This window comes from Balearica regulorum, chromosome 10 (genome assembly GCF_011004875.1).
Source record: "Balearica regulorum gibbericeps isolate bBalReg1 chromosome 10, bBalReg1.pri, whole genome shotgun sequence".
Taxonomy (NCBI): domain Eukaryota; kingdom Metazoa; phylum Chordata; class Aves; order Gruiformes; family Gruidae; genus Balearica; species Balearica regulorum.
In genome coordinates this window covers 10,664,412-10,685,049 of record NC_046193.1, presented here as the reverse complement: position 1 = coordinate 10,685,049, position 20,638 = coordinate 10,664,412, and the positions used below count along the sequence as shown (strand labels likewise).

Below are 20,638 nucleotides of genomic sequence, written 5' to 3'. Positions count from 1 at the left end.
CTGCTGGTTTGGAATGAGAGTGAAGACACTTGATAAGGTCAAAATAAGGCATGAAGTGCCATCAGGGAGTTACCCCTCCGGGGAGCTGAAAAGACAGAACATTGTCAGATGTGGTCTTCCTCGGGTTTTAGTGTGAGATTCAGGCATTAGAGCAAGTGAAAGATGGCAGGAGACATAAAAAGCAAGTTGCTGGCCTCCTCCAAACTGTCTCGGCAGCACCGGAGCCCTCACAGGGCCAGGCACCGGGCCGATGGGTCAGTCCATGAGCATTTCCCCTGCTCCAGCTGACAGCCTGGCAGAGCTGCAAGGAGCAACGGGAAAAGGCAACAACCAGATGAGAGAAATCGGGAGTCTGACCCAAAAGACTGAGCCAGCCCTGGCTTAAAGCCAGGGAGAAGTGGCAACAGCCACTGTTGAAATGCTGTTCCGCCCGTGGAATAACGCATGTTTGTCTTCATTTACCAAGGAAACCGTTCAGAGAGGACAGCAGGTATGCAGGCTAGGACACAGCCGGAGGGTACGAGGACCGTGGCACCCCCCCATTTGCGTGCCAGCACAGTTACGCTGTGCAGCTTATCTAGCAGACAGGGCTCCTGCTCCTCATTAACAGCATCGAGCAGAGTCCTGTGTCGAGGAGGGGAAGGGCCCCGAGGCTGGGGCAGAAGGGTGGCAGAAGAGCTTTCTCCTAAGCTTCAGGAAAGGCAAAAGGCAAAGGCAGGGGCTTAAGGATGAATGAGCCTCGCTCCAGGCTCTCCTGGCTCTGCCCTCAACCGGAGCGCGGTAACACTGCCCATTCACACAGCATGAGCTCAGGTTTGAAAACAAACTCACCCAAACCAATAGTTAATGCTTGCTAAACACTTCCTTTTTTTTTTTTTTTTAAACAAACCAACCCAAACAATTTTCAGTCTTCTGTCCTTGCATACCTAGCACAGATGAAGTCGCTCACTGACAGCGAGACGAGAGGCACGCTGAGACCATGTCCCTGCACAAAGGTAGGTGTGAGGAAATGGGGAGTATATATCTATTTTCCTCACGGCGATTCACTACAGGACCAATTCTTTCCAGCAAATATGGCATAGAAAATCCAGGTGATGAGAAAACATGGTTTTCTCTCTCCAGCAGGCAGATCAGCGTGTTGCTGCCAACGTGCAACTTGCACAGAGGTGGAGCCTGCCAGTCCGAGGATTTCCCCTTCGGAGCAAGTTACCTCCCATCCAGGTATAAAACAGATGCAAGAATGGAGCCAGGCCAGCGCTCTTGGCTGCTCACAGGAAGTCTTTAAAGGCTGAATGACAAGCTGTAGAGCAGATGTTCACCCTTGGCAGCAACTACAGCCATGTTGTGGTGTATCGTTTTGCTTTTTCAGCTCTGGCCAAAAACGATGCACATTTCCTCCACGCTGTGCTATGCAGAAGAGACTGAACCTGAAGGTGGTGATATATTCTAATAGACATTAGCAAACTTCTCCGGTAGGAAACCAACTGCTTTACTGGCAGTTCATCAGTGCCCCGAATATCACCACTTTGAATAACTAACATGCTGAATCCCAGAAATGAGACAGCGGTTACCGTTACTTTATGGTTCAGGCATCATTTACAAAAGGCTCTTGGAAGAGTGCAAAAGCAGATTTCTGGAGGAAGCTGGAAGAGGACAAAAGAGCTGCCTGTGCTTTGCCTAGCACTCCCCAGCAGGCTGCAAGCACCAACTTTCACATAGTTTAAAAGAAAGAAAGAAAAAGTGAGTAATTTTTGCTAATAGATTACAGTTTGATATGGAATGAAGTCAGATTCACAGAGCTGATTTGGCTCAGGATACAGCGTCTTTCTTAAATATGCACACTTGAAGATGAATCACATATGTCTCATAAGGACACTGTTCCTAAAATTTGCTTTCCCATAACCGTTTAAGGTTCCTGTTCTGCAATAAATGATGATGTCATTATTTATATTAATAAAGAGAATGGTGCTCAGATCAAACCTAGGAAACCAGTCTCTTCCCTCTTAAAGTTTAGTAACCACGTTAACTTTCTTACCGGATCAGAGAGTGAGAGAGAACTGGCCAGGATATAAATAGAAACACAGAAAGATGAAAAAGGTGCAAAAGTGACCCAAAACACATACTTGACACACAATTCTTTTGTTCTTAGAAAACTGGCTAAGTTCAAAGTGATGCAGTTCTCATTGCTCTCACTCTGTCCATATTAGGGAGATTAAACTTCCGCACAGGAGAGCTGCAACTGAAAAATATTGCCATTATACTAAGCACAAATAGCTTTCACTTGAACACTGAGCATGCACGTGGCCTCCCCTCACCCCCCCAGCTTACATTTTATGAGATTTTGGACAGTCAGAGAAAACTCTCCTTCCATATGTTCAGGATGTTAAGATTTCAACCTCCTTGCAGCAGGAAAATAAAGTCATCTTCTTTGTAATGCCACAGCACTGAGCACACACAGAGCACTTAAACAGTAATGCATGAACTGATCTCTGCCATTGCTGAAAACTGCAGGGATCCCGTAGCAGGTCTTGTTCCTGTCATGTCTGCAGATGCTCTGTTAGGGACTCCAGGGACATAGAGCAATTACTAGGGTTTGTTTCTGCTTTCCAGGAGCAGTTCTGTTTAGGAGAGAATAGAAAGGGATTATTTTTACCTTATAGTTTGGACTTACAGGGTGTGAACTGAATTTTTTTCCCCACAGAGATACATCGTCATAACAACTAAATACTATAGTGCCTTGCAACAGGGGGTTCTTTCTGAGCAGCGTACACAATCCCAAAGGTTGACGAGGGTGAAAAGTAGGACCCAATTAGCAGCGCAGCTAGGGGCTGCATAGTCAAAAGGATTGCTACATTTAGGCCACACACAGAGGTTGCTTAAAGGGTTTTTTTTTCCTTTGTTTGGGGGGGCTTTGTTGGTTTGTGGCTTTTTTTGCTTTGAGTCTGCTATACTTGACATCTGCTTCTGGTAAAATTAAAAACCTCTTATTTTATTTAACATTAAATGTAGACTAAAACAGTACTGTGAACTGCATTGTCTGAATCTGTGGGACTGCAGGAAGTATCTATGAAGCATTTTCCATTTGCATGTGTGTAGAGAACAAAACATTTAAGTGAAGGTAACTTTTTCCATATATATTATGTACATTACTATATACAAGAGAGAATTAGACAAAACAAAATTAGAACAAAGATTCTTTGAAGTTTCAAAAGAATCTTTGTCTGTCTTAGCCATAGAGATGGCTTAAGCAAAGCTCCATGGATGAGACAATGAATGAGGCAACAGATGCATCAAAAGCATCTCACTCATAATACACGATTTAGCCAAAGTAGATACTAAGACCACGCAGAGGACATGCTGACACCAACATCATTTTTTCTACAGCAGGAAAGGTCCACAGATCTTACCTTCTCCTGATGTAGTCAGGCACAGTCCACCCTTCACTGTGCCCTACAACAGTTCTGGCATTTTGACCAGTAGAGCTGCTGTTACCAAGGGCTGTGCTCGCACCTGCAACGGCACCGTGCCATCACGGCAGCATACGCATCTGCGCTCTGCAAGATGATCTCCACCAAATCTCACCCCACAACGTTTCCTGCAGCAGTGATTGCGGAGACAAAAGTCTTTGCTTCCTGGAGACCTCAGTGACTCTAAGGGTGTCTCTAATTAAAACCCCCTGGACATAACTGGCAGCTACCTTCTTTATTGTTCACCTGCTCAAGGCTGCAAGCAAAGCTCCACGTCATCTCTGTGTTGTTGCAAAAAACAGGAGAAGTCTTCTGCACGGGGGAGAGGGAAGCTGATGGGCCCAGCTCTGGCCTCGCACGGGCGAGAGGAAGCCTCGGGTCACAGCGGACCTGGAGGTTAATGCCAGGAAGGGGAAAAGAATGGAGCAGGCTTCCCAGGAGGCTCAGGCACAGGGCAGGAAGGCAGATACTGCCTGAAAGGCCCCTCTCTTGCACAGTGCATTGAACAGCACCTTCCACCTCACCACATCCAAAGTCACGCAGGGCCAGGTCCTCCCTGCACAGGGCAGCTGGTGGCTGCAGGCCGTCCACCACCATGCTGGCTGAGGGTGGGAGGCAGCAGACAGGAACAGAGAAGATGGGGACGCTCTCTCAAGGCCTGAAGAGTCCTTTTCTCCTCTGAGGTCAAGCCCAGGATCACCCCCATCCTTCCCAGATCTGCTCACTTTGCCCTTCCCGAAGCCCCCCTCCCTCCCTCCCCCCCCCCCCGCATTGTGTGGGAGCTTTCCCCAAAACACACTATCTTCTCATTTCCTTCCTCTCAAAACACCTGGAACTTCCTCCTGCAGGCTCCTGCCACCCCTCACGGTGACACGGGCCAGGCCATGCTTCCCAGGGCAGCAGCTCATCGTCCATGAAAGCAAAACAGTCACACGCACAGCGCAGCCCGCTGGGTGACACCTTCGGAGACAACACAACTACAGCTACAAGGGCTTTCACATACTGAAGATAAGCAACTTATTTCAGAAAAAAACAGCCTGACATATCTGAGGAAAAACAGAAGCAGCAACTACCAGCAAGGACTCCCTCCAGAAGGCTGTACAGGAAGGATTTTCCATCATGAAACATGTGATGAAATATATTTGAGATTTGTGTTTTGACATCTCAAGCTGTTAGTAGAAGCTCCTTGCTTAAAAGTGTCAGTTTTGCATGCAATAAGCAATGCAGAAACAAAAGGGGAAAAAATCCTGTCTAGCTTCAATGCCAGTTTGAAAGTTATTGGGAGGCAGCCGATGTATCTGGGGAAGCTTTTTAAACTCCCTCTTGCAAGCTTAGAGATGCCTCAACGGAGACTTGCACGCACAGCAAATGCCACACATCTCAACTCCAGCTTCACCCTTTCAACATGCTGAATTTTAAAAGCTTGAAATAGTCTGTTTTACCTGAACCTATCCCATTAAAACTATTTAGAAGCACAAAGCTTCACTCTGCTAAGAGACTGCATAGGCGAGTTGAGTTTTATGCAATGCTCTGCCACACCAAGCTGCCTCTGCCACAGAGTTCACTTGATTCAAGAAGCCATGCGAACGCACAGCTTTGCTGGCTCATCAAACATGTACATGTAAAATAGAAGTTGCATAAATACACTTAATATAACTGCTGGACTCCAGCTGAAAGCCAACCCCACAAGGCAGACCGTAGTATATTGAGGTGCAAGAGCAAGACAGTGCTTTTCACTGATGGGCAAGCGTTCAAAGTGTGCAAGACCTGGGTACTGCTGACTACTGAGGTTCAGTTCTCCCACTCTGGACACTTGTACACACTGGAGCAGGTGTAATCAAATTTAATGAAATCAACCCTAGATCCCACTTTTCCAAACCCACATCACAGAAAATCATCTCAGCCCATGTGACTGCAGAGAAAACCAGGGAGTGATGAGCTAGCTGCAAGCAAAGCCATTATGTCTGCCCGAGTCTGTAGGCGGCTGCCACTCAAAATGAGGCAGCAAGAGCTACAACTGGGAAAAAGTGGTCCACTTGACTCCAAGACCTCCATAAATGCAGCGCTGAGCTTGAGCTGCTTTCCTGCAAGGTTTGGATAGCCACATATCTCTGAAGGATTGGCTTTCCCTTTTTCACATTTCAAGGGTCTTCTTTCTACTTCTTTTCAGCTTCATTAGTCAGAACCAGGAAGGGCAAAGTGGGGGCATCCCTAACCAGCGTTAACAGGATGTGACTCTACCCTGAGTCATCATCCTCCTTCTCCTCAACTGGAGATGGCTGCTCGCACCTGGATAACTGGACACCTACGGTAATACTCATCAAGAGAGACAGACTGCTTTCCAAGCTTCCTCTTCAGAGGCTGCAGGTAGCAACCTGCACATTAAACAGTTATAACTTCGTATTTTCACAGTATCTTCACAACCAAAAGGACTGAAGACCTCCAACATGTGCTCACAATTTAAAGAATAAAATAGCAGCTTTCTGATGAAGTATCTGAGCCAGGAGGATCTAGCTGGAGCCCTACTTAGAATCCAAGAAATTAATAAGTTAACCATACAGCTGCAGAATATGGCCAAATACCCAATTATTGTTCTTTATTTTAGAATAAAAATAACTTACCATGTTTTAATATTCTCCAGTGAAATGTATTTCATGGAAACTGGAAGCCATTTACATTAAATGAACAAATGAACACCACTGTTATGTACATGAGTCCATGTGATATGAGAACTGAGGTGCCTCAGTTGAGAAAGATCTCTGCCAGTACAGTAGTCTCATCTTCCATCTTGATACACATTACATCAAAGGCTTCACCGATGAATTTCCTTGCCCATCTAAGGGCAGGCAGGCGCAAAGATGCCCAGCAGACTCACATTCCAAGCAGATGCAACATCCTACACATCTGACAAAGCAATTTAGTTCTCAAAGAAACGTCCCAGCAGCACTCATTCTGCTGGAATTATTCCAGTATTTGTTTCTTAATTACTGGGGGAAGCATCAGTTTGGGGCAAATAATTTTTTACCACTCCCTCTACATTTGAAATGAGAAACACCATGTAAGTCAATAAGAGATTTTTTTTGTTATTTGTCTACTAAGTCTCCTCCTGAACAGGGGCACGGATGGGCTAAGGAACACCCTCACTCACTGCATAAGCAGTCTTTCACGTAAAGTCAGAAGGGAGATGGTTAATAATTTGTTATTGGCCGGGACACAATTAAGGAATGTATAAACATGATACTACCCTGCAGGTGCACCATGGCAGCAACTTCAAATTTACTGTTTAAACAGATGGATGAGAATCCTTTAAATTTGAAAGGACTGGAAACTCAGGAAGAATTACAATTCAGAGAATTCTGCAGAGGAAGGACATACAATTGCTGCAACATGTAGACAGACACACCAACACCTGGCCAACCCAAGCCTGCAAGTGCAATGAAAAAATTACTGTGAAGTTGCTGCAGGCTACATTTTCACTTACGTGCCATTACAGTAATTATCAAGTGGAAAAAACTGAGCCATAAATGTCTATTACAATGTTGGATTACAGTCAAGTTCTGCAACAGAAAAACTGCCAATCAACTGTGACTGCTACGCAAGCAATAGAAAAACCAAACGCCCTATCACATCACACTAACCAGCCTGTAATATTGATACTAAATCTTTAGAAATGAGCCAACCTTTTTGCTCACCACTTTCCACCTATAGCGTTACTTCGAAATAAACTAATTCAGTGTTTGCCTCCTTGGTCTAAGAAAAAGCGCTCTGCACCAGTGTTTGGGAGACTGGAATTCGAGATGAAGTTACTGGCAGATGTTAGGTGTGACCTCTGGTACCAACAGCATCCCATGAAGAACAACTGGACAGACATACTTAACACCTTTTTTTTTAAAGGTTTTTTTTTTTCCTCCACAAAACCCCCAAACATCTAACGCATCCAGTAGAACGTTTTCATGTTAACTCTGATTTTAACTTTTTAAACAGAGGAAGAGAAGACAGGCAAGTTACCCAGGCTCTGACACCAGGACTTACCACAGCCTGGAGCGGAACCACGCTTGAACTACACCCTGGGGTGGATCCAAACCACACAAACAGGGAGGAGACCTCCCTTCCCCAAACCGCTCAAATGTGCTGAAAACTACGTGACTCAGTAGATGTCCTCCTCCTGAGTCAGCACTGAAGTAGAGCTCCAGAATTGCATCTGATTTACAGTGCAGATTAAAAACTGTAGGATTGTTGGTCGTCTTTAAGGATGATCTGTGAATGACACCCTGAGGGTGCCCGCTCACTAGAAAACACGTAGCCCTTGCACAAACGGACGTTAAACTCGCACCCTGTGTTCCAGCCCTTCTCGCCCTGGGTTTGCGTGCAGACCTGCTGGAGCACTGCTTTACCACATCACATGGAAGAGGAGAGGTCATATGGCTGTGAACATCATTTGTACAAAGCAAGCAGGTAAATAGATTCCACTTTTAAAATAAGTTTTAATTGATTTCATTAACTAGTAACTTGTCTTCTACTGCAATAAACCAGAGTGCGGCAGGTTACGTGGATATTGGGGAGTGCTGAAATTTGGAGTTGGGCTGAATGAAAGACTATGTACAATACAAATCAACTTTCTGTTGTGTTGTAAATTTATTCTTGTAATTTTTACCATTTATTCATCCCAAAAGACATATTGCATATTTGGAACATTTTAAAATAAGAGCCACTGTATTATTCAAGACAAGTAGTTTTGTCACATCAAAACTGATGACATACCCAATAAAAGTATTTTCCAGAGCAAGAACTCCTTACAAGAAATATAAATAATTTAAATTTCAGAAATGATCTAGCACAAAAAGATTAAAATAGTAAATCCATTCCATACTGAAGGCAGTACTTTACCACTCATAGTATGTGTGTGGTGTTTCTAAAAAAATCAATTTCCTAACAGAGGGTACTGAAACAAATACCAGCTAGCTTTTGGATAAATCTGATTCCAACAGAACAGAATGAATTATTCACTTAAACCTTTTCTCTCAAGTTACTAATTAATACGATCAGGTAAGAACAAGTTACTTCTAGCTTAACTCAAGCTTTGGACTTGTTCATCTTCATCAGATACGATGAAGAGATTACATGCTTGGAAGCACATCCTCATTTTCAATATATCGCCTGATATAATACACGAATTACATCTCCATACTATCATCTCCATTCCCATGGCTGAGAATTATTCAATTGCAAATCTCAATTACATCTCCATCCTCATGGTTGCTAAATGCAAGTAATGACGATTTATCTTACCGCATGCAAGCGCAATCTCAGAACAGCAATGTATACACATGCACACACCCCCTCGGTGCGTTAGAAGTGTTACATGTCCAGGGAATAATGCTGATCCAAATTGAGCAGACTGAAAAAATTTAAACATCGTCACATGAATAATATGAAATTAGAAATGCCTTCTAGAGGAAAGCGGCAGTAACAGGCAACAACGTGTTGGGGCTGAGGGAAGAGAGTAAAATGTATGATCTTGGGAAAAGGACTGGTTTTGCTTCACCTTACAATCCAAGCAAATCACAGAATAACTGACGGGAAGAAATCAGTACAGAATTCAAGAATGTAAAATAATCTATGCCTGTCAAAGCACTTTAAAATTTCACTTTTGTAAGTTTTTAAAAATGTGCATAAGTATTGGTGCTATTAAATCAAGACTTCTGTAAATCATTTGACATTCCAATAAAAGTAATCACTACACTACTATCACTGTAACTAATAATCCAGATTAAAAACCATCTGACAGATTGCAAAAAAACTAGTGAAGGAATTATTCTATGAGTGTTTTCCCTACTGTCCTGCAGAGATTGGGTTTTGGCTCACTACTGTTCAACAGTGTATGACCAATAATCTAGAAAAGCTTCAGTAGTCATCCCTGTTAAAACCTGAAAGGGCAAAAAACCCAAACCATTGCTGAAATGCTGAACAGTAATGGGAGCAGGTTGCTGCCTTGGACTGCTTGCCTACTGTGGTTTTTACCGAACAATATTGCAAAGTCAGATACCACAGGGCTGGGGTAATGTGAGGAATGCACAGATTTGATTCCTAAGACTAAATTCAAATGCTAGAAGTCAGTGAATCCCCCAAAGGGTTCTGGTAGACAGCCAAATAAGAATAGCAGAGCAGGATATAAAGCTTATTATTTATTTATATGATGTTAGTAAGGTCATTACTGTAAGGGCATGTTCTGTTCTGGCATCTATACTTCAAAGAGGAACATTCAGAAAATCAGAAATAGTTTAAAAAACTGACAACAAAAGCTAGAGGGATGAAGGGAAAAAATTAAGAAATTCAATCCCTTCATATAAAGTAAGATTGGAAGGTATTTTGATCATGGTATGTCAAATCCCTGGATCAGGGCAACACTTGCAGTAGTAGAACATCCTCCAAGAGAGATACATTGCAATCCAATGGCTGGGAGCCAAAGCGAGATGAACTCAAACACAGGGTTGGTGGTTTTTTGGGTGGTTTTTTTTTTTTTTTTTTTTGAAGAGGACAGTAGTTGCTCAAGTAACTTACCTACAGAGGTGACTGATTCCTCTTCTGAAGTTCTTAAAGTAAGAATTCTTTTTTCCTAAAATAAATGCTTGACTTCTTGACATTATGCTTCTGACATTGAAATCGGTCGGTGAAGTTTCCCGACTGTCATGCCCAGAACAGCAATGAGATGTGAGTTCCCTTTACCAACAAACAGAAACTTGAGCCTCTAACAGCCCTTACCACCAAAACTTTTGTTTCAATTGTTAATTTGCCTTCTACTTCTGGGAGCCTTTAGTCAAATACTGGTAGCACCCACTATTTTTAAAGCAGTAGCGGGTTCAACCCTCTCTCCAAGTAGAACAACTTGGTTCTGTGGGCAAACCTTTACTCCACTAATTTGAACAACTTGGCACAAACTAAAAACCCAGGAAGGCAGAAAGAACTGGGAGACTGCAGCCCAATTCCCCACCAGAGGAGAAAGAAAGGAATTCTGTGTCCAAAAGCACAAACAGAGGGACTAGGATGAGTAAATCAGCTGGATCTGCAGAATTCAATGCAACTGTTTGCTGGAAGCAATCACCCTTCAGGTCCAGAGGTATAAGCTCGAGACAGAGAGCAAGAGAATATGGCTTCTAATTCTTTCATATGACCAACTGCTATATTAATGGAGACTCAAAATCTTGAGACAGTTGCTAATGAAATGCTAATGGTGGATGGAAAGCTAGAGGGCGAAAAAAAGGCCCCTGGTGGAAAGTGGCCAGCCCCAGTTGCAGAGCTAGTGCAAACAACAGCGGCTTCCCAAAAGCCACTGGGGTGACCTGGTGTTTCAAAGCACTCAGATGCTGCTGGTGGAATGAATCTCGGCAGTGGATTTGTCATGGAGAAGATTCAAGCTGAAGAAATGATTCTTGCAAGTGGTAGAACCCTACAGATTAAGGCAGGAGACATTCAAAATCTTATGTAAAGCACACTGGAAATTTGTAGGTAACTTCAGAAGACTTGATTAAAAAAAGAAAAATAACTTAGAAACATACCCCCAAAATACATGCACAGATGATTACCTTTGCTTCAGCCATCAGTCATTTGATACTACGTCTCACTAAGACTGTTTTATGAGAAAATTTTGCAATATATTGTGCAGGCTCACAATTCTCCATTTAGCACCAAAAAAATCCAGAGATTCTGCAAGAAGGATCACGCTAAGACTCTGGAAGAATGCTTTTAATCCAATTACAAGGAACAGGAAAATTACACTACATTTTTTTATATATAGTATATTTATATTTTTAAATAAAAGGCCTGCTGTTGTAGTCCATAGGTAGGTAGAATTATTTTAAAATTTTTTAAAAAGTGCCTCAGCCACGACACCAGGACAAAACTGAAGAAGTGTTCAGATATTCTATTAAATCTTTCAAATTGAACTGGCAACTGATAAAAAGACTAATTTTTCTAGTATGAGGAAACTTTTTAAAATCTCAAACTTCAGTGCAAGCTCAGAGCACTTATTTTACGAGTAGACTTAGAGCATCTTACATGTTTGTGAAAAGCTACTCTTGTTACAGTAACTCCAAGGCTTAGCTAATCAAGCCTCGCAACTAAAAAGAAAGAACCTTAATATAAGAACACACACATTTACTGCAAACAAACACAACGAAATAAACAGAAAAGTTTGTGCATAGAGTGCTTGCAAAATAACTCTACTTGCTGCTTTAGTATCAAAGCACTGAAGAACAGCAACTTCCCAGTCATCCAATCCTTCTCCAGGGATTCTCACATTGAAAGAGGGAACTGTGCATTTTAGCTCATTCCTGATCATTTTGAACATGCAAATATCAAGAACTCCTGGGAAAGGCACTGTATTAGGGAACCACAGGTATACTTGAAAGCACAAACTCCCATGCAATGTGTACTATGCACCCGTGTATATAATCTAAATATGCACACATGCACATAATTAAATTACAAATCTTTCTCCTTTAATACAACCACGTTGGGTCTCAAATTTCAGCTCTCTGATGCTCTAAAGATTTCTTAAAACACAACATTTGTCTTTAATACCAGAACAAACTTATGTCCCAGGCAGCACTGCTCAGTACAGGGCACCAACCAGCAGTGCAGGCTGGCCCCAAGGCTGGTCCCAGGGAACTCGGCACCTTCCCCGCTGCCAGCCAGGAGGGACCACTGCTCCACCAGGCTTCACTCCACCTCCTCACACCATGGCTACATGCTACCAGCAGGGAGGAGGGAACAGAATCAATCAGAAAAGAAACAGCAGCTGTAAGAGGGACAAATAGGGAGTTCAAGATGCTAAAGAAAAGAGGAGGCAGCATCAGGCTCCCTTCCCCTAGAAGGGCTTTCCACTATTGCCCCACTACCTGCAGCCACTGCTCCTCCGATCTTACAACCCCTGCCACAGGCACAATCCACCCTTCAGCTGTGAACACTTTTCTTCCCCCGCCCCCCATGGCAATATGCTCCCAAGCCTTCCATGGCTTTCTCCTCCCATCTTTCCTTCTGAAAACCACAGACAGGAGAGAGATCAGCTAGACAAAAACTTAAACCAGTGCAAATATGAAATACAAGGTAAAAAAAAAAAAAAGTCTTTTGCTATTACTGGACATGCCTCAGACATTGTGCCTAGTAACTGTGGCAACACCTACCGCAAAAGAAACTTAGCATGAATCTTTTGTTTTCAAATGACATTCAACTCAAACATGCATAGGGAGAGTAAAGTTATTTTATTAAATCATGCACATCACGTGTGTTAGTGCAAATAGTTTAATCTGTACTCCAGAAATTCTATTGTATTTTTATATCTTTACAAAATAGATTTAAAACAATTATTTACTTTAAAAAATGTAATTCTGAAGTTAAGCATTTCAGAACAATATTTGCAATAACCTATATACAAGAGGTACTAAGTACCACTGGCATACGAGTGTTCTGTGGTTGGGTGGCTTCCTGCAACTGAAAAGGATGAAATGAATGAACTAAATGACAATATTTATTTTCTACAAGTCACTTGTGGACTATTTTTTCCAACTAATAATCCTCCCATTAGCAAATCCCAGGTAACTTAAGATAGAACCTTTAATTAAAGGACAATGACCCTTAAAACCTCACAAAGTAAATTATATGCTAAATTTCTATTTAAATATTTAAGCTATCTGTTGATTGCCATAACATTCTTTAAAGCCAATTGAATTGCTGAGATTACCTCCCTATTTTGAAGTTTCCTTTAGCAGAGCCATTTTACTTTACCATTCTTTAGCGTATTATTTAAGTCTTTAATAAACTTTTTTGACAGAACTGTTGAGCTGAACAAGACAACTACAGTCTACATTTAATTCAGCACTAACTACAGTGATTCCCATCACAAGTCAGCAAATAGCAATAGTTATAGTACTCAGATAAGGAAAATAAACTTTGTAATGGGGACCACTGCGTCATACAGCCATGTGATAAGGATGCACAAAATTTTACTACCAAATTGAAATCATCTTCACCAGGCAATACTTCATCAGGTAGATGATTCCAATTTTGTAGTATTTTATGTATCTTAGATTTTCTTCAGCTAATCACAGACATACTGTAGCAGTTCTCTTAATAAAGTTACTTCCACAAAAGCTTATCTAAAGAGCTTCTCCAGCTCAAGTCAGAAAGTATCAAATGACTGAAAAAATAAATTGATACATGTGATATGTGAGAAAGTATTCATACTTTTAAAGAATGCATCTCTTTAAATATATGAAATTTAATAAATTACATTCAAACTAAAGTTAACGTTAAGTTGAATCACTGCACTATGTCCATCAAATGACCAAGTACTTGCTCCCAGAAATACCTTAGTTCACTCAAGAACACACACATGCTTACACTCACACACGCGCACACTAAATACTCTAGGCTGGTCTTCACCATCAATATCTCTATCTCTTTAAGGCTGGATATGAATTGTGTTTATTCCCAAAAATCAGTAATAAAGCAACCCTTAGCAAAGAAAAATATGCTTCCTTCAAAAGGCGTGGTAAGAGAAGTTTTCTTAAGTCTTGTTCCCAACAGCTCAGTGACTAACAGCCAGTAAAATGGTATACTAGTTTGTTGGTGGTTTTTGTTTTTTTTTTTTTTTTTTAAATTGTACTGAAAGGCACTGAGCATTTGTTTTCCAAGTACCTGCAAGGTTACTTGGCTTGGGTGTCCAAATTAGAAATGTGTTTTTTCTTTTGCATCTGGCAATCAGATTCTAAAGTGTCCACAACCCTAGCCATTATAAATAATTTGGTACCAAGAAGCCTACTTTAGGCCACCATTATAGTATTCAGAATCCCAACATACTAATTTAAAACTTGCATGAAATTGTAAGCAAAAATATTGCTCACAGTATGATGAATCACAATTTTATTCCCTCTTTATAGACAGATACATTTTATACAGTTTAAAGCAAATGACCCTACTGCTGTTCTCACGCAGAGCTGTGCTGTATTAAGAGGTAAAAAGGAAGAGAATTAATCTGTTTTCCCTCAGTATATGAATGTTGCCAGCTTCTAAAGGGAGGACGGTGTATGGATTCAACAACAGTTCTCATGGAGAAGCTCTGGTTAGGCCTGGGTACAGCACCACGGCTGTTACAGCAACCAAAGCTGCCATCACAGGCATCCAAGGCCATTGTCTCTGTGTGGAGAGAAAAAAAAAATCAATATCATATTTGTTCTAATTCATACTAATCAGTTTACCCCGTGGTTCCTGAAAGTCCTGAGTACCTGTTGATAGTATCACTAAAATGTTACCCATGAGCCTTACTGCAGGCTAGTCCTGACTTAGAGAATCACAGTAAACCACGTTTCTCTAGCAAAAGGAACTCCACAACTCTTCACGACTGAGGATCATCAGGAGAACTTTTGGCAGTTCCGTATTTCCAGCTTCATTACCGTACGCACCTCAAAGAAATGAGCTATTAAACATGTGAGGGCTTAAGATGTTTAAAACATCACTTGTGCCCAGTGATCACTAAACACAAGTTTATGCAGTACTGACATCTTTAGCTTAGCTTTTGAATGCTTACATCCAGTTTTATGAAATTAGTTTGTAGCAGATCTTTACAACATAACTTGTAACGGACTGTCACAACATTTCATGACAACAATAGCATTTTAAGAGGAGGAGACATTGAGAGATGTTAGAGAAAATGCAAGCTGAGAGTTCAGATACAAACCAACCACCTATTTCTCGTCTTTTTTTTCCATCTTCTTCATAGCAATTGTGAGAAAAATTAAAATGTTTAGAGCCAGAGAGGAATTTCTTAGTCCATAAATAGGAATCGAAGCTTGTTGATTTTTATTATTTAGAGGCAAACTCTTCATTTTCCATAGTTAATTAAGCAATTAAGTTTTCTTACAGGCCCTAGCATCACAGCATTGTGCAAAAGGTAGCCCATTTGCTAAAGACAAACTGAGACCGAGTTAGAAGAGGCACATTCAGAACCAGTTAGAACGAAATTCACTGTTAGAATTAAAGAAATCACACAGATGTTAAATGATTAGTTGATTGCTCAGCTCATCAGTATCCACAGAATGGCATACTAAATGAAGGGTTTGCTTCAGGTAAAGAAATACCTGTGAGCATTTCACCATGCACTATTTTATACAGAAATGGCACATACAGGTGAGAGGGACAAACATACATTGACTGAACAGTAGTGCTTGTACCTTTCGCTACCACAATGGGCCGTAACACCAATACAGGAAAGCCAGGATTAGGCCGATGAATACGGCTGGGACGGGTTGTAATATGGAAGGCTAAAGAAGGGAAGGGATATTAAAAATCACTTTGTGCTATAAATCAATCAGGTAAAGATGATTTAGAGAGGGGAAAATAAGTCAGTGAGTTTTGTTTTAATTGAAATGTATTAAAGACATCTAACACAATACAGCATTATCTAATCTGGTATACAAAGTTAGTACACCATTCTACTCAAATGAACGGGGATGTTTAAAAATAAAGGGAAGTAAGCAGAAAATGTTCTAAGAAACCTCTTATCAGAACTTGGAATTTAGCACGTAACAACAATACACATCTTAAACTGATTTGCCTGTATCTTATTTATAGTTGGTTTTAGTTTTTCCAAGTGATAGGAAATCCCATCTGGATTTCTTAAGGTAGAAAGACTCACACCAGCTGTTGAATTTTTCAGCTGCTACTTCATTCCTTGAAAGTTAGCCCTTCCCATTTTGCATCACTAGCCTCCAGAAAAACAATCATTTTCCTCCAGCAGTGAATCAATTCCAACTATGTCCACAGGCAAACTCAGTAGTTCAGACATTTCTGTGTGATTGTAACATGACTGTACAATCAACACTAAGTTACTATAAAGCAGGGAAGTACGTTTCTATTAGAGATACCACGAAGATCAGCATCTCTGGCAGGTCATCAGCCTTGGGACCAAATGCAGTTCTGAAAAATCGATCAAATGCTGCAGCTGGGCCAAACTACCAGCTGGTAAGATTGCAGGGTTCATTTAGCTTATGGCCTCATTAGAACCATCTACACATCTTCTCAGCTATATTCAATTAACTGTAAACTACTTCACATTCTGGATGGATAGCCTCTATCCTTAATACAATGAATTAAGAGCAAAAATGGACCTAATTTCTTTTTAAACTGTCCTTGGAAGACATCTCTTCTTTCTATCTTAGCCTACATATTCGTGCACGCACACAGACACACAGAGGTTAAGTTCAAACCATGCCAAATATTTTCTTAAGAACTTTTTTGTGCTGAAGCCGCCTTGATTTTGTTCATTAAAATAAATAACAAATTCATATTTAAAGACTTTCTGAAGCATTGTGATTCATAAATAAAATCCCATCCGATTAGGAATCTGTAGAAGTCACTTAATCATAGAACCTCCAATATGGTTCAAAACACAGGAATCTTAGAAGGTATTCTAGTCTCTGCCATTCAATTCAAATTTGTTTTAATCAAGGCAAATATTTAATAGACAAATTATGCGTAACTATTAAAGTAATTTTCATGCAGGATTATTTTTGTGTCATTGGTGCCACAAATCAGAGTGCTACCTTCCCACAGAAAGCATGTTGGTAGAAATAATCACAGCAGTGTTCACAAAAGTGCCAGAAGTTTAAGTCAACCAGAGCAGCTAATGTTCTCAAACCATTCACAAACAACTCTGTCATATAAAGTGCATCAGGAAATAATCAGTGACTACAAGCATGCAAGCACAAGTAGTACATCACACTGCTAAGCGTTTCAGAACATACCACTTTTTTTCTTTTTTTTTTAAAGTAAAACTTAACTATAAAAACTTAACATTTAAATGATATCCCAAATGGAGTACAGAAGCCTTGTCTTTTCTAATATTTTTTAGTTCACTGAACAATTGTATGGATTTATTTGTATTATTTTTAAATTTTTTTTTAAAGTTATACACATTCATGATTGTGGCATCTTGGCAAATGAAACAAATGATAAATATGACATTAAATTGCCTCCAAACAATTACATTTTCCCCTCTCATGAACCTAGCAATCTATAACAAATCTCCTTATTGTCGAGGAGCATTTAACTAGGTGCTTCATCAAAACTGTGCATCTTGTATCAGAATATGAAGATATGCAAATTCAGATACAGATGGGCTGTGAAAAGGGACAAATCCCACAGTGCGAAGTCATTTTCTGTGGGAGACTGTCCTCGGAAATGAAGTAGCGGCCAATGATTCCGGCATAAGGGGACAATGGTACTTAAAAAAATTTGACCTTGGAACTCAGCCCAGTATCCATGATGCTTCAAATAATCCACTAGATATGTCTTACATTACTGATTGTGAGTAATGCTTACTTGAACAGCAAGCTTGTCCTGCAAGTCCTTATATGGTTGGATGCTCTTCATCATATCCTCACCTCCAGGTTTCAACTGCTATAAACTAACTCCTCCTCCTCTGGAAGCAGATTTTGGCAACTGCTGTGGTTCCTGATTTCATTTAAATACCTCGAATTCCTCCTAAATCTTCCGTTACCTTGCAAACTTTTCCACTTTCAATCAGGTGGCTCAATTCCCTTCACAGTATTTCTTCCCTCTACTATCCCCCTTTTTCCATTGATCATCTTAATCCTGAGGTTAATATTTTTAACAGAGCAGAAAATCTCACATTCACAATTATTTCTTCGGTGTGATCTCTTCTACTAGAATGGGAGGGGTTTGGTTGTTTCTTTTTTACTTCTGCCTACTTTAGTTAACGCAACATTAGCTGAGCATTGCAGAAGAACACTAAGCAGGAAGCAGGTTCCAAGAGAATTATAACATCATATTCCTGAAAATATGGCTGAAAAAAAAGTGAGAAGGGCTTTGAATTCTCTACATCTTTGACAGCTCTACTATGCTAGAGGTTTACATTCAGTAATTGGCAATAGCAAGAGTATTCACACAACTCTGGGCATCTAGACAGCCAGCTGACTTTAGAGGATGGTACCTGTAAAACCTTTCTTCATAGTCAGAGAAACAGTTTTCTAAAAGGTTATGACTGAGCATCCGTTATCCTCCTGTTTTGTACTGTCCACTACAGGAGTTGTTCACCCTGCACTGACCATAGAGGCAGTACAGAAGACAATAAACCAGCCATCCCAAGGTATTAAGGTATCTAAAATACGGCTATGACCACCTTAAAACGCGTCTGCCACACCTTTAACATTTGGAGGATTTCAGAAGTCTCAGTATAAAAAGAGTTGTCCCTAGCTGTAAACTCAATTCTAATGATATAACTTCAAGTTAATTGCAATGTTAAAGAATGTTCTCATCAGTGAATAGAAAGGATAGTTCAACTGCACTGTTTAAAGCACGAGCTGATCAGGGATAACCACTGTTAAGAAGCATTAGCAAGAGTAAGGAGGAAACATTTGTTGTAATAACCACTAATAACATAAAAGCATCTTGAAAAAGGTTGCTTAATTCATTTGGATATAGGTTTCTCAGCTTTTTCCCATGTATCATTCTCTGAAAAAGTTTTGCTCAGTTCTGGTTCAAAAGTATTTAAGCCAGATGTTTTCAAGACAGCAGACATCTAAGGCCATACTTAAAATTGTCACACAACTGTAAATTTAACTTGCATGCATAACTGTAACAGTGCAATGACCTGCAAAATTGCACAGGCAGTACCAGAATGGAATTTTGCATATAACACACAGCTTTTTTTTTTTTTTTTAAGTCCGTCCATTTCTATTTGACACTTATATACTCCCTCAATCAATAGAGCTGCCAGTGTCATAACCCTACTTCCCCACATATTTTGTACAGACTTACGTTGTTTCCTTTTTCTTGTAGCAGCTTCAGGTTTTCTTTACATTGTTTCAGCTCTTCTGTGAGTGACTGATTTTTTTGTTCAGCCATCTCATACTTCGCCTTCAGCTCTGAGAGCACAGTCTGTGTTCTTTCATACTAAAGACAAAGAGAAAACAGTTTGTGGACACCTGGACACCCAACACATGCTCACCCTTGCTTAGCACATAGCTTCCTTTCCTGTCGTGTGCCTAGAGTAACTCGCCTTGGATCAGTACGATCTCTTTTCATAAAAGCAGGGTAGAAAAACCTTTGCGTTTATTTTCTTTTTTCCTAAATGAAGATTTTTGTCCCTGACTTTGAAGGGCTAGGATTACTAAAAACAAGGAAATATGAAGTAAGTGCAAGGCCTTAATTCATCTCTCATATCAAACAGTTACTCATTAACATACTGGAAAGGACTGTAAAAACTATGAAGAGAAAACAAGAAACAGAGGAACAATGAGTTAAATAGTGGTCTTACATCTAGGCTGTAGCTTAAATACCCACACCAATCAAATAGGTGCAAAAATCAACTTTCTATATGAAGTAAATCAAACCCTCTTCCCACATAGCAAACTCAAACATAAGAGTAAGAAAGGCATTACAAAAATTATTATCCTTTATTACTATCTTGTCATAATCCTCAGTGTGGGTCAACTACAACAATACTGGGAGAATGCGTCTCATGTTCCCACAGTACAGGCAGCTTCTTTTTCAAAAACTCACATCCGATTTCTTCTATAGATCACAAGCTTTCTAGTAATCCTCACGACAGGACCAATGACTTTCAGTACTGGCATTTACCACAAATTCAAAAGATTAGGCAACTTTACAAATACATCTGATTACAAAACCACAGACTAACAAGACTAGGTTTTTCAAATTCTGAAAATGGTAAGGAATGTGCTGTGGATGAACTAATGACTAAGAAAAGGACTGCAAAAAGAACTAAAAGCAGTGACTGGGGAAAACTTCACTCAAAATGCTCTTAAGACAAAGCAAGTAATTGTTGGAGACCACAGTCTTTCTCCAGACATAATCTTTAGAGGCTACACAGATGAAATACATGCTCAAAATGCTAGCTTTTCTTTATGCACTTGCCAATCATCTTCCGCAGTCTAATGACTCAGTAAGATGAAAAGAGACCTTTGTAAAGAATGTGTAGTCCGATTGTCAAATAAAAGAGTTTAAATCTAACTAGGCAAATCATACTGGCTAAAAAGAATTAATTTTGACTCATAACAATTAAACCACAACATTCAGGAAGACTCTGAGTAAGGGTTTATCTGTCTGTACAGCTTAAAAGTAAATTCACTAAG

General features: G+C 40.4%; 1 protein-coding gene and 1 long non-coding RNA gene across 38 annotated transcripts in view; one reads left to right on the top strand and one right to left on the bottom strand.

Annotated features, from left to right (window-relative positions):
* The first annotated feature begins 897 nt into the window (after nucleotides 1–897).
* LOC142603147 (uncharacterized) overlaps nucleotides 898–20,638 on the top strand; it is a 40,668-nt gene continuing 20,927 nt past the window's right edge. The window contains exons 1-2 of one of the 2 annotated variants that reach the window (XR_012837025.1): nucleotides 898–995; nucleotides 7,452–7,922. This is a non-coding gene — a long non-coding RNA (uncharacterized LOC142603147). Of the gene's footprint in view, nucleotides 996–4,315; nucleotides 7,923–20,638 lie in introns of both variants that reach the window. The other variant, XR_012837024.1, reaches the window with a different exon arrangement.
* Nucleotides 12,709–20,638, bottom strand: part of SLMAP (sarcolemma associated protein) — an 89,091-nt gene continuing 81,161 nt past the window's right edge. For 21 of the 36 annotated variants that reach the window (XM_075762033.1, XM_075762046.1, XM_075762038.1 and 18 more), the window contains 2 exons: nucleotides 19,302–19,436; nucleotides 12,709–14,660 (listed from right to left, as the gene is read on the bottom strand). In XM_075762033.1, coding sequence (XP_075618148.1) covers nucleotides 14,571–14,660; nucleotides 19,302–19,436 — 225 coding nt within the window. In that variant the 3' untranslated portion in view covers nucleotides 12,709–14,570. Of the gene's footprint in view, nucleotides 14,661–15,694; nucleotides 15,785–19,301; nucleotides 19,437–20,638 lie in introns of all 36 variants that reach the window. The other 15 variants (XM_075762047.1, XM_075762055.1, XM_075762058.1 and 12 more) reach the window with 1 other exon arrangement.